Source organism: Macrotis lagotis, chromosome 3 (assembly GCF_037893015.1).
Source record: "Macrotis lagotis isolate mMagLag1 chromosome 3, bilby.v1.9.chrom.fasta, whole genome shotgun sequence".
Lineage (NCBI taxonomy): Eukaryota > Metazoa > Chordata > Mammalia > Peramelemorphia > Peramelidae > Macrotis > Macrotis lagotis.
The window spans coordinates 272,405,499-272,419,726 of NC_133660.1; the positions used below are offsets into that span (position 1 = coordinate 272,405,499).

The 14,228-nt window shown below is 37.9% G+C and overlaps 1 protein-coding gene across 9 annotated transcripts in view; it reads right to left on the reverse strand.

The window, feature by feature from the left end:
* The window catches only part of AGBL2 (AGBL carboxypeptidase 2), a 74,881-nt gene that overhangs the window by 21,424 nt on the left and 39,229 nt on the right, over window positions 1-14,228 (reverse strand). For all 9 annotated transcript variants that reach the window (XR_012477219.1, XR_012477220.1, XM_074230646.1 and 6 more), the window contains exons 12-13: window positions 8,121-8,239; window positions 4,958-5,024 (exon numbers count right to left, since the gene is read on the reverse strand). Coding sequence is in view for 7 of the 9 variants with exons in the window: in XM_074230646.1 (XP_074086747.1) it covers window positions 4,958-5,024; window positions 8,121-8,239 (186 nt within the window). In the remaining 2 variants the exon portion in view is untranslated. The remainder of the gene's footprint in view (window positions 1-4,957; window positions 5,025-8,120; window positions 8,240-14,228) is intronic.

Here is a 14,228-nt window from a genome sequence, read left to right on the forward strand (position 1 = left end):
ATCATTGGATGGATACTTAATAATTGCCTAGCTGTGTGACCTTAGGCAAGTCACTTAGCCCTATTGCCTTGAAAAAAACCAATAAATAAATAAATAATAAAATTTGAGGTTAAATTTCTAGGGGCATAGTGTCCAGGCCTAGGAAAAGTGATAGTCCCAATGTCCTCTAACCTTCATTGCATAGGAAGACCAAATGATAGAACTAGGAATTCCTAATTTGGAAAATCACCGAAGAGGTGGTAAGGGTTACAAGTACCTTAGGAGAGAGTGAGGCTTCAGATATAATCAGAATGTGCATTGTGAGACGTAGAGACTTAAGACTTATTCAGTTTTGAGTAAATGCTAGCTGACTGACAGAACGGTAGAGCCAGAGTTCTGTATGGCACAAATGGAAAGAACGTGTAGACAGATTTTTCCAAGGTGGGTTAGGTGGAGGATGCCAGGAGAAGATGGGGGAAATGATTTTCATCAATGCCAACAGCAGCTCTGAATGACAGGGATCAGAGGAGCAGGAGGGAGGCATTGACTTGTACAGGACAGGGTAAGGTTCAAATGGAAATACATACATGTGAGGTAGCAGCTACCTGAGTTGGCCATGTCAGTTTCAAGGTCTGCTAAATGGAAATCAAACTTATTGACTTTTCTCAAAGAGAGGTTGGAAGAATAACTGGGGTGATAGAAGATAGATACAGTGGGAAAAGGAAGCACCACACCAAGAACTATTAGGGCCATTGGACCCCATTACGGGAGAATGCAATTTCCATGAGATCAAGGAGTATTTGGTTTGTTCTTTGTGTTCCCATTGCTCTGCACAGAGCCCTATCCATAATGGAGGCATAATAAATGCTTCTCAAATGGAAATTTGCTGAATTTCTTACCAACCAACAGCTGGAAAAATAGAATCACAGCATTTTAAAACTGAAAGGGCCCTTAAAAAATAGCCAATCCAACACACACCTCCACAAAAATTTAAACTATTTATTTATTTAAGGTTTTTGCAAGGCAAATGGGGTTAAGTGGCTTGCCCAAGGCCACACAGCTAAGTAATTATTAAGTGTTTGAGACTGGATTTGAACCCACTTAATCCTGACTCCAGGGCCGGTGCTTTATCCACTAGCTGCCCCTACAAAAATTTAAATGGTCCTTTAGCATCTATTTGTTTGATGACCTCTAGGGAGCTTGCCCAATCAGTCACCCAGCCAAGTGTTGTGAAGTTCAAGAAAGGCAAGGAGCTTCCAGGTTATTGGGGAGAAGATAGGCAAATAATGACACCTAGAGATCTCAACTGTGTAAATTGGAGACAATGGCCAGAGGGAAGATACTCTTGGATCAAATGGGGTTTTAGTTGGGCTTCCTAGGAGAGCCAGGGCAGCCAGGAGGGGAGGCAAAGGGGACAAAAGTAAGTGAAAATGCTCATACCACTTTAGGAAAGAGCTGGTTTTTAGGAAGCTTTTCCTATCAATTTATATATAAGTGCACTGTGCTTTTTATAGAAGAGACAGTAATTGCCCTTATTTTATAGGGTGCTTTATAGCTTACAAAGCTCAAGCAGAACCTGGTTCTCCTTGGCCCTAGAAGGAACAAGTTGTAGACAGGCAGATTGAGCTGATGTACTCAAAAAACCTATTCATGATGAGAACCATGCCAGGTGATGGGCTGGCTGTTCCCTGGACAGATGTGCTCTAGAGGGGATGTTTCTCCAGGTCCAGGTTGTAACAGGTCTTCTCTGCTCTGACCTTCTGTGATCTGCTTGGGCTCTACACTGATGACTTTAAACAAAGCCAAAGACATGACAGGATTCTACATTTAGGACATTCAAAATGGTTGAATTTAAAATAATGATATATTAAAATTATTTTTGGTAGTCTTATTCCTAAATGCAGAGTATAGTATTCAGATTCTTAAATTATGTAAGAAAATTTAAGGAGTCTATGAAAAAGCATAACTATTTGAAAAGGCTAAAAAAATCAATCATTTTAAAATAGAGGTGGAAAAAGTGAACTTTTTAAATTTAGAAATGTGTTATTTTTTCACTGTCTTACAAAACAATTTATTTTTTTTCCTAAAAATATCCCCATGGGATGGGAATTCAGAGAAGCCTGGAAAGACTTGCATGAACTGATGATGAGTGAGATGAGCAGAACCAAAAGAACATTGTACACCCTAATGGCAACATGGGGGTGATGATCAATCTTATTGGCCTTGCTCATTCCATCAATGCAATAATCAGGCACAATTTTGGGGTATCTGCTATGGAGAATACCATCTATATCCAGAGAAAGAATTGTGAAGTTTAACAAAGACCAAAGTTTATTACCTTCAATTTTTTTTATTAATAAAGTACCTTATGTACTATATAATTTTGCTATCTTTAATATTTTATTTTCTCAAGGAGGAGATTTTTCTCCCAACACATATAATTTTGATCAATGTATAGCAAGGAAACAATATAAAGAGATTGCTAAACTGCCTTCTGTGGGGGGAATGGGGGAGGGAAGGGAGGGTGGGGAAAAATTGTAAAATTCAAAACCTTACAGAAAACGATGGGTAGAAACTACTATTGTAACAAACTAGATGATTTCAATTACATTAAATTAAAAAGCTTTTACATAAATAAAACCACTGTAACCAAGATCAAAAGAAATTTAGTAAACTGGGAAACAATCTTTACAACTAATGATTCTGACAAACGACTCATTTCTAAAATATACAGAGAACTGAGTCATTGAAAAAAAAAGCCATTTCCCAGTTGACAAATGGTCAAAGGATATACAAAGGCAATTTACAGATGAGGAGATCAAAGCAATCCATAGTCATATGAAAAATTGTTCTAAATCATTACTTATTAGAGAAATGCAAATTAAAGCTTCTCTGAGGTACCACTTCATACCTCTCAGACTGGCCAATATGACCAGAAAAATGATCATTGTTGGAAGGGTTGTGGGAAATCTGGGACACTATTACACTGTTGGTGGAACTGTGAACTCATCTAGCCTTTCTGGAGAGAAACTTGGAATTATATCCAAAGAGCAGCAAAAATGTGCAATACCCTTTGATCCAGCAATACCACTACTGGGTCTATACCCTGAAGAGATGATGAAAAAGGGTAAAAACATCACTTGTACAAAAATATTCATAGCAGCGCTGTTTGCCATGGCAAAGAATTGGATATCAAATAAATATCCTTCAATTGGGGAATGGTTTAGCAAACTGTGGTATATGTATATCATGGAACACTATTGTTCTATTAGAAACCAGGAGGGACGGGAATTCAGGGAAGCCTGGGAGGATGTATGAACTGATGCTGAGTGAGATGAGCAGAACTAGAAAAACACTGTACACCCTAACAGCAACATGGGGGTGATGATCAACCTTGATGGACTTACTCATTCCATCAGTGCAACAATCAGGGACAATTGGGGCTGTCTGCAATGGAGAATACCATCTGTATCCAGATAAAGAACCATGGAGTTTGAACAAAGTTCAAGGACTATTCTCTTTAATTTAGAAAAAAAAAAACCATGGGGAAGCTAGGTGGTGTAATAGATAAAGCACCAGCCCTGGAGTCAGGAGTACCTGGGTTCAAATCCGGTCTCAGACACTTAATAATTACCTAGCTGTATGGCCTTGGGCAAGCCACTTAACCCTTGCAAAAAAACCTAAAAAAACCCCACCTGATATCTTATTGTCTGATCTTGTTATCTCTTAAGACTTTTTGTTTCTTCCTTAAGGATATAATTTCTCTCTCATCACACTCAATTTGGATCAATGTACACCATGGAAATAATGTCGACTGACAAATTGCTTTCTGTGGGGGGTGGGGGGAGGGAAGTAAGATTGGGGGAAAAATTGTAAAACTCAAAATAAATAAAATCTTTAAAAAAACTACTATTATATAGAACTGGAAAATAAGTAAAATATTAATTAAAAAAATGTCTCCATGGGGCCTCAGTGAAATCTGCCATTAGGCTTGGGAGTAAGGACCTAAGTAGCCTTTTCTCAGTCCTCATCCTTTTCATCCCCCTCTCTTTCCTGGCACTGATTTGACTGTTCTTCCTCAATTCCCCTTTACTGTCTCATCATCCATTTCCTTATCCCCTGCTCCAGGAGTGGATGTTCTCTAAAACTTCTTTCTGGCTTTTCTCTGGCTGGATGATTCACCCTCCATCCATCTACTTGGCTTTTCTCCCTAAGACTTCAGTTCCACATCCTTAACTACTGCTGAACATTTCTATCTGGATATACCATAGATATTAAAATTTCAAAGTTCAAAGTATTTTCCCCAAACCTGCCTCTTTCAAACTTCACTAATTTCTTTGTTTTGTTTTTGTTTTTAGGTTTTTGCAAGGCAAATGGGGTTAAGTGGCTTGCCCAAGGCCACAAAGCTAGGCAATTATTAAGTGTCTGAGACCGAATTTGAACCCAGGTACTCCTGACTCCAGGGCCGGTGATTTATCCACTGCGCCACCTAGCTGCCCCAAACTTCACTAATTTCTAAATGAATGAAGGATGGAAATGATAAGATTGGAACTGTCAGTTTTGGTGTTCAGTAATTTATATTCTCATTGTGATAGGTAATGATTGATTCAAATATCAACTCTTGTTGGCCTCCTGAATGCTTAAAATTAAATGGCAAAGCAAACTCTCCATAATCAGATTATAAATAAGATTATAATGTCCTCTTGTAAGCATACCTTAGGAACATAAAGGAAAAACCAATTCCCAAGATCTGCTCACACTAAGTTCCAGTCTACAATAATGATATTATTGGTTTTTGCATGGCAGTGGGGTTAAGTGACTTGCCCATACAGCTAGGTAATTAAGTGTCTGAGGCTGGATTTGAACTCAAGACCTCTTGATTCCAAAGCTATCTACTATTCCACCTAGCTGCCCCCAACAGTGATATTATTAAAGCAGCTCTCTTTCTTGGGTTCAAAGCTCCTTCTCCATCTCTTACCTTTTCTACCATATCCAGTAAATGAACTGGAAGCCCATCTGAGAGGGAACTGTCTGAACCACTTGTACTGTTCAGGAAAAAAAAAAGTCACAAATATTATTTGCAATCTATCTAGACAGAATAACACTTGAATATTCTCTAAAGTAGAATTCATTTACTGTTTGTTGTTAACCTCTACTTTCTATTACTCAGCAATCTTTGAAAACCCTAGAAAAACAAATGATAATTGGGACCTCATAGGCTCACATCCTGGAATGCGGGAAACACCTAGAACAGAAGAGAGATGTCAGCTGCTATGAATTCCCCAGTGCTGTCTGAATCAAATTAAAATGGAATCAAGTTTTTTTTTTTTTTAGGTTTTTGCAAGGCAAATGGGGTTAAGTGGTTTGCCCAAGGCCACACAGCTAGGTAATTATTAAGTGTCTGAGGTTGGATTTGAACTCAGGTATTCCTGACTCCAGGGCCAGTGATCTACCCATTGAGCTGCCTAGCTGCCCCCAAGAGAAGTTTAAAAAATAATTATAGCACATATAATGCTCATTTAGTTTTCTGAAGACAAAGTACAGGTGCAATGAAGAGAAGTCACCCAATTTGTAAGCCATAGTTCCAGGATTCTTACTTGGATTATCTGATTTCAAATGCAAAGCTTTTTAGTAGAAAAAAGGGAGGTGCTGCATCCCTTCAATCATGGCCACCTCTGAATGGACAAAGCAGAAGCTCCTGCTATGAAGGTGATGTGTTCACATGGTGTGAAGGTACTCTTAAGGAGGGAATAAGGCAACAGGACAATTAGGTATATGAGACTCTAAGGCAACAAAGCTGTTGACCTCTTCTCCCCCCCCCCCCAACATCCAGGATGCTCTGGGGCTATGGGCTCTATTTGACATCCACTAATCTTGAATTCTTTTTTCTCCCCCTGCCATGGGGCTTCCTAGATTTATCTTCTCCTAAGGTTTTTATCCTTGGGTAACAACCTAAGACTATCCCAGCTACAGCATTCCCATGTACTACCAGCCCTCTGGTTCTGGTGTATCTTTTATGAATACCATGGCCCCAGGGGACATGGATTGTGTGGGATTGACCAGGAAGGAGATGAAGACAGCTCAAAACCAGCATAAGCATACTAGCATTTTTCTAGCAGGGGTTCTGAATCCTGGGTCTTCCTCCTCACTAAGTCCCATCTTTCTCATGTCTTGGCTGCTCTATTGTGCCTATGGTCCCAACCTCATCAACAGCTTTGACTAAACTTCATAGTGAAGGTGAGAAAAAGGATCCCTCTTGACCTGAAGAAGTCCATTTCCCCACCCTCCTAGATTAAATTTGAGGGAGAGGACTGTTTTCTGAGGATATATGTCTTTTGAGATAAATATTAAAGATTATTTTAGGATCTGGAAAATATGAGTTAAAAAGAAGCTTTTTGTAATTTGGGTGGGAGAATGGGAAGAAGGGCATGATTACCTTGGCTGCCAGCCTAGGAATGGTTGTTTTATAATAGGGGGCCTCACAGGGAGTGTAATTCCATTTCCCAGTAGACTTTGTAGTTTATTCAAAGGAACGTAAAGGGAATGCCGTTTTAAAAGCTTGTCTCTTGGTGAGTTCTTTTCACCCCATTCTCAGGCATTATTCTGTTCTACTGTTTTTTTCTGTAGCTGAGTTAAGGAAAGGTCTCTAGAGTTCCAGGTCATTTTTGACCAGGGTCTTCCTTCCTGCATCCCAGGCACACACAAACTTCTATGTATTAGCAGAATGCTGACATTCCCTCTTGAGCAAGCCCACAAGGCTTCATCTTTGGGACAACCAAGCTGCTTGTTCCCATACTATTTCAATAGGGAATTAGGCATAGTTAATTAATTAATCAATTAATAATTCTGATTCATATTTGAACCAGTTGAAAACCCTGTCATCTCTACTTTTTTCAGGATGTGAATGAATAAGCATCCAGATACTTTCTGATCATTTCCTTTTCATAATCCCCATTATAATTTTTACTGAACTTTCAATATCAAACCTTTCTGTTTCCTGAATTGTGATTGGATAAGACTGACAACTGTGACTTGGAGGCTACAGACCACTATTAACATTTCTATAGAATTTCTAAGTTGGCATAACACTTTTCTCACCACAGCCCCATGCTTCAGGTTACATTTGACTCTTCTCATCTGACAAGTGAGGGAACTGAGGCTGACAGAGATGTCATGTTTGGCCCAGTCTCTTGACCAATAAGTGTTGGAGCTGGATTTTAATATTCTGAGTGCTGTTTCCACTTGCTCATGCTGATTTTCCTTAGTCTCAGTGATGGAGACATGAGGTGCAAAATCTTTCTTTTCTTGTAAGAAAGGATTGGACAGATGATGTTTAAAGCACCTTCTCAGTCCGACCATTCTAAGTTTCTACGATTTCTTCTTTTCAGCTCCTCAGCAAGGCCATATAAGGAAGATGGGAAAAACCCTTTCCAATCCCCCTCCCTTTGTACCACTGTTCCTAAGATTTAACACTTTGATCCCTCAACTATTGGCTGGCAATCTGGGGACCTCTAAGAAAGAGAACATGGGAAGTTAACAATTGGGGCATCTCTCAGAGAGAGCCAAGCCTCACCCTGCAAGCTCTACACCAGCTGGGTTTGTCCCAAGCTGCTCTGCTGGGCAGAGAGGGGAAGAGGGTCATTTCCTTCTTGACTAAGCCTGTGGAAGAAATCTTTGGGTGGTGATGGCAGTGGTTGTGGAGGTGAGGGAATTTTATTCCTGATCTACAGGCTGAAAGAAATGAGTTAATGAATTCTTAGCTAGATAATGTGGAATTCTCCAGTTATCCTTCCTCAATACATGTGAAATGACTTCTTAGTATTTTTCTTTGATTCTAGGATCCTATTTTGACCAAGAGGTAAGGAAATAGAATAGAAATAAATATATATATATATATATATATACACATATATACATATACATATATATATATATATATATATATATATATATATATATATATATATATATATATAAAACGGGGCAGCTAGGTGGTGTAGTGAATAGCACTGACCCAGGAGTCGGGAGGACCAGAGTTCAAATCCAACCTCAGCTGTGTGACCCTGGGTAAGTCACTTAACCCCATTACCTTGCCAAATATATATATAACGTTTTTTTCCTCTGGTGATGGAATATATTACCTGGATTCAATGTCAGACAAGGAGATGTCACTCCAATTGCCATCCAAGTCCATTTCTTGTCCAAGTTCTGAGAATTTATTAAAGATTTCCTCTTTAAGCTCATTTAAACACTGTATGAACTATGGGACAAAAGGTAATAAGATTGAATGAGATAAAACTCTTTGCAAACTTTAAAACAACAAAAAAAATGCTAGTTATCATTATTCTCCAGGAGTTGTTAAAAAATAAAAATTGTTTTTGGAAACTTAGAAAAATAGTGATACTTCAAAAAATACTCTGACAAATCCTTACACAAATTTTTCCTGGAAATAAAGTCTTGCCATAATTTTGGATGATTATTTGGATATTTAGCAAACCAAGAGTACTAGAGTTAAAGAAAATATATCTAGAGGGAAAGAAAAAAAGTGAAGAATGGCTTGTCCACTGATCCATCTGATGAAATCTGGCCACTCTTCAGTTTTTTCTTTCTCTCTAGCTACGTATTTTGTCAGTATTTTTACCTACTCCACTGATAAACCTGTCCAGACAGGTTTCTGTGGACAAAAACAATTCTGATCTCCTAGGTAGTCTTTTTTCCATTTAGCCAAGTACCTTAATTTCACTGCTGTGACTGAATTTGAAGTGTTACTGATGTGTGAATTTCTACATAAGGAAATGAAGATAAAGAATAGATCAACCCAGTGTTATTATTATGGTTTATACTGTATTTACATGATATTTACAGAAGCAACTAGATAGCACAGTGGATAAAGCAGTGGACCTGGAGTTAGGAAGACCTCGGATAAAAATCTGCTATTACAACCTACTAGCTGTATGACCCTGGACAATCACTTACCCTCTGTCTACTTTCATATCCTCAACTGTAAAATGGAGATAACATGGTTATTCTTCTACTTCATGATTTTCCCCATCATGGTTTTGACGTATCACAGGTCAGCATAAGAAATTAAGAGTATTTTGAGGGAGTTTTTTTGCAGAAGCCACAGACAAAAAGCAAGGGCCAGTAGATGACACAGAACCTAGGACCAAAAACTTAACCTAAATTTTACACTAAGATACTGTAAATACCCCATAAAGAAAAAAAATTCATACTTCTTTGGTTTGAAGTGGATTTCCCAGATACTAGGGTAGAAGAATACACCCTTAATCCCCTGCAATATGGAAGGGTTAACTGCTATTTTATCTGCTTCTCAGGGCTGTTGTGAGGATAAACTAGATAATATTGGTAAAGTCCTTAGCATAATGCCTAGCATGTAATAGGCACTTAATAAATGCTTATTTCTTTCCATGGACTTTATTTTATACTGAAACTACAAGTAAAATACCCATCTGAGGAATTTTCCTAGGCAAAAGAAACATTTGTGTGAATATATCTGTTAAGAAAAATTTCATGGTTTTATCATATAATGAGGCATTGAAACATCTGAACAAATAAACATCCAGACTTCACAAAGCAGCTGCTGCTTTTTTTTTTTTTGTATCTTTGGGTTATTAGAGCAATTTATCAGCACATAAAAAAGACAATTTTTTTTTTACATTTTTTTAGGTATTTTCTGGTACAACACAAACTTCTCAGATGAATCTAATTTAACTTCCAAACATCATTGGACTTTACCCAAAAGGTGATGCCATCATCATGGCATCCACCTGTCTTAGTGTTTTAAGCATGTGTACGATTCTTGGAACGTTATGAGATGATAGGGAAGAAGTTGAAAAGAAGGAAACAACATGGGTACATTAAGAAGAGGGGGGCTGACTGTAAAGACTTGCATAAACTGATGCTGAACAGGATGAGCAGAACCAGAAGAACATTGTACACCCTAAAAAGCAACACGAAGATGATCAACCTTAATGGACTTGCTCATTCCATCAGTGCAACAATCGGACAGTTTTGGGGTATTTGCTATGAAGAATACCATCTGTAACCAGAGAAAGAATTGTGGAATTTAAACAAAGACAAAAGACTATTACCTTTAATTAAAAAAAAGCTAAAACATTTTATTATATGATTTTGCTATCTCTTATACTTTATTTTTTTCCCTTAAGGATATGATTTCTCTCTTATCATATTCAACTTAGACCAATGTCAAGGCTAAAAAACTGCCTTATGTGGGGGGAGGGGGAAAGAAGTGAGATTAGGGGGGAAAATTGTAAAATTCAAAATAAATTAAAAAATAAAGAAGTGGCTGACTAGAAAGACTTGCATGAACTGATGCTGAGTGATATGAGCAGAACCAGAAGAACATTGTACACCCTAACAGCAAAATGGGGGTGTTGATCAACTTTGATGCTCATTCCATCAGTGCAACAATCAGAGACAATTTTGGTGTATCTGTGATGGAGAATACCATCTGTAGCCAGAAAAAGAATTGTGAAATATAAACAAAGACCAGATTATTACCTTCAATTAAAAAAAAGTTATGTATTATGTAATTTTGCTATCTCTTTTATTTTATTTTTTTTCTTAAGGATATGATTTTTCTCTCAACACATTCAATTTTGATCAATGTATACCATGGAAACAATGTAAAGATTATCACACTGCCTTCTGTGGGGAGTGGGGGGAGGGAAGCATGATTGGGGGTTAAATTGTAAAATTAAAAAAAAATAAAATGGAGAGGAGGCTGAGTCAAAGTTATGTCATGGTAGCCTGACCATGTTGTTGGTGTAGACTTAAGTGGTATTGTTGTCCTTTAACATAAACATCTGGTAGAATGTACAATGGGGTCCTTTAGAAGTCCCTTAACCATTCCAAGTATACAGCTGTCAGGGGTAGTGTTGTCATCCTGTCTTATAATTGTCTGAAATGGAAGGCCAGACAATTTTCTCCATGATAACTGCTTTGACACAGTTATCTTTTTCTTTATCTCTGGATATATGTATCTCGAACACATGCACATGTACGTGTGTGTGTATATGGATGTATGCATGCATGTGCATATGCACATGTCCTGATTTGTTCTGTCATGATCAAATAATGCTGACCAAAGTCAGATCCAATTCTGGCTTTTCATCCAATATCGTAAACTGTAAGATAGAAAGTTGGATCAGATGATCTTCAAGCTCTCTTCCAAATGATAAATTCTGTGATTATTATATCTTATTGTTATAATGCATTCTGAAGTCCTCCCAGCCTTCACTCTTGAGGGTATTGTAATCCTTCCCTATCTGTTAAGAGTTAATGATTTCCTTTGAAGCAAGGTTGCTTGCAGTCTCATAACTTTTCTTATCTCCAGTTCAAAGTTTTTCTGTTTTTTTTTTCTCCTAACTTTTGTACCCTTCTTTGCCCTCCATTCTAAGATAACAGTAATTTTTGTCAAAGTCATTCTCAGGATATTTTTTAGTGTCTAAGTTAAACAGGTCCCTAAGATGAGAACTGCTACTTTTCAGTGTCACTGACCAAGTCTCATTCTTAGGTTAAGGGAACCAGTCCATCCCAGTTTTCCCACAAATAACCATCTGGGGTCACTCAGAGTCATGACAGTCTATCAAGGCTGAAAGCCCAAATATGAATGCATACAAAGTCATGCATGCCTTGGCTGATTAACATTCAAAGACATTGTCCATAAACTTGTTTAGCTAGTAATATCCAAGACTACTTGGGGAATGAAGGCCTTGCTGAAAAGATCCCATCAGAAGTAGAGATTTTTGTCTATGTGAGCCAGAGAAATACAGTCTCAAATTTCCTTGCTGCCAAGAATTGGGGTTTTTATCCTTACATTGGAAAGTGGTATTTTATCAGTGTGGAAAAGATTAGTAAGAAACAGAAATTCTTCAGGCCTGGAGGAATACATTCTTCAACTTGGAATGAAACTCCACTGAGGAGGCCTTAGTTAGTATACCACTTTCTGTACTAGTTCTTTCAAATTCTGACTAATTTAAACCCATCAATAACTCCCCTAGAATCTATGTGACCTGTGTGTCTGGTTTTGCTTTCACTTTTTAAGAGTATTGTTTCCTACTTAACATCTCATTTACTGCTAGATGTTGGTAATAGGAAAAAGATATTGGTCACCTCCTTAACTCTCAGATTATATACACAGAGTTCATACTCATTTTTTTAAAAAAAAATTATTTTCCTTTCATTTATTTCCACATTACTAAAATATTCTTGTTTAACCCCTCCCCCACAAAATATAAAACCTCATGAGAAATAAAGGAAGAGAAAAAGAAAAAAATGTATTTCAGTCTGTGCTCTGATACCATCAGCTCTGTTTTGAGGGATCACATTCCTTATCATAAGTCCATCAGAGAAGTTACTTTCATATTTTTCCACTGTTGCTGTTGCTGATTGTAATTCCTTCCATTCATTCTTCCCCACTACCATCTATTATATTTTCTCTCTCCTTTCACTCTGTCCCTCTTCAAAACTGTGCTGTGGGGCAGCCAAGTGGTGCAGGGGACAAAGTACCAGCCCTGGGGCAGGAGGCCCCAAGCCTATGTCCTACCCCAGAGACCAAGCAACTACCCTGTGGCCCAGACAAGACCACCCAATCCCAGCACCTTGCAAATAGTAAAAAAGAAAATGTGTTATATCTGATTATCCTCTCCTATGATCTGCCCTCTCCTCTATCACCCACATCTCTGCTCCCCTCCCCTATCCCTTTTCTCTCCCCTTTTTCTTCTAGATGTCTATACCCTATTGAGTGTGTATGCTGTTTCCTCTCTGGCTGGCTCATACTCATAACCTTTCTATTGTTACCTGGCAGTGTTTGTATTCCACTGACATAGTCTTCTAGTACCTAGTTACTTCCACACCATAACCATAAATTAAAACATCATCACAGTCTAAAACCAAAAATTACCCTTAAAGAATGATGAGGTTCCTAAATTATGCCTTTAATACTTTTAGGCTGACTACCAATGCATTTGGGAAATGTGGAACAGTAAGAAGCAATGGAAAGGACATGGAATCAAAAAACCTTGGTTCAAATCTGGTTTTGTTGTTTACTACCTGTGTGATCTCTGGGAATGTGTATTTCTCCATCCCTGGGGTTCATTTTCCTCATCTATTAACTGAGGAGGTTATACTTGACCTCTTTGTTTCCTTCCAACTCTAAATTCTAGTGTGCATATAGTCATACAATTATTTCTTTTTTTTCTGTACTTGACAAAAATATGATCATTTCTACATATACAGAACAGAAAAAAAAAGATTGTATATGTAGTGGTGACTCACAGTTTACATTTTTAAAAAAGAATACTCATATAACATTCAACATATTAGTTTCAAAGTTGTCCTGCTTGTGTCTGTTATCTTTTTTAGGGCTTTTTTTTTTTTGCAAGGCAATGGGGTTAGGTGGCTTGCCCAAGGCCACACAGCTAGGTAATTAAGTGTCTGAGGCCAGATTTGAACTCAGGTACTCCTGACTCCAGGGCTGGTGCTCTATCCACTGCATGACCTAGCCTCCCCCTGTTATCTTTTTAACGTGCTTGCTTCTGTATATTTTTATTTGATTGAGCTCAATGATAGCCCTTTTTAAATTTTCTCTTTTTCTTATTTTTAACATTCCTATTGCTGGTCTCCCTCACTGAGTCCCTGCTACTCCTTCCCAACCTGAATTGTAAAAAAAAAATCCATTAAAATAAACAAGTATGATCAAAAATGTATCTTTCAGTCAGTCCCTTGAGTCTTCAATCTCTCTGTCAGATGGTGGATTTCTTGGATTAGGGGTTGTTTATAGCATTGGTTGGTTAGTAGACAATCCTAATTCTTTCAAAATTATTTTTCTTTGTTATAATTATTGTATAACTTGTTCTCCTTGTATTGTCCATTTCATTCTACATCAGTTCATATAAGCCTTCCCAGATTCTCTGAATCCATCTGCAATAATATCCCATTCCTATGCCCAAAGGGCAATAAAAATGTGTATATCCTTTGATCCAGCAATACCATTACTGGGCCTGTACCCTGAAGAGATGATGAAAAAGGGTAAAAACCTCACTTGTACAAAAGTATTCATAGCAGCCCTGTTTGTGGTGGCAAAAACAGTTGGAAATTAAGTAAATGTTCTTCAATTGGGGAATGGCTTAACTGTGGTTTGTGTATGTCATGGAACGCTATTGTTCTATTAGAAACCAGGAGGGATGGGAATTCAGGGAAGCCTG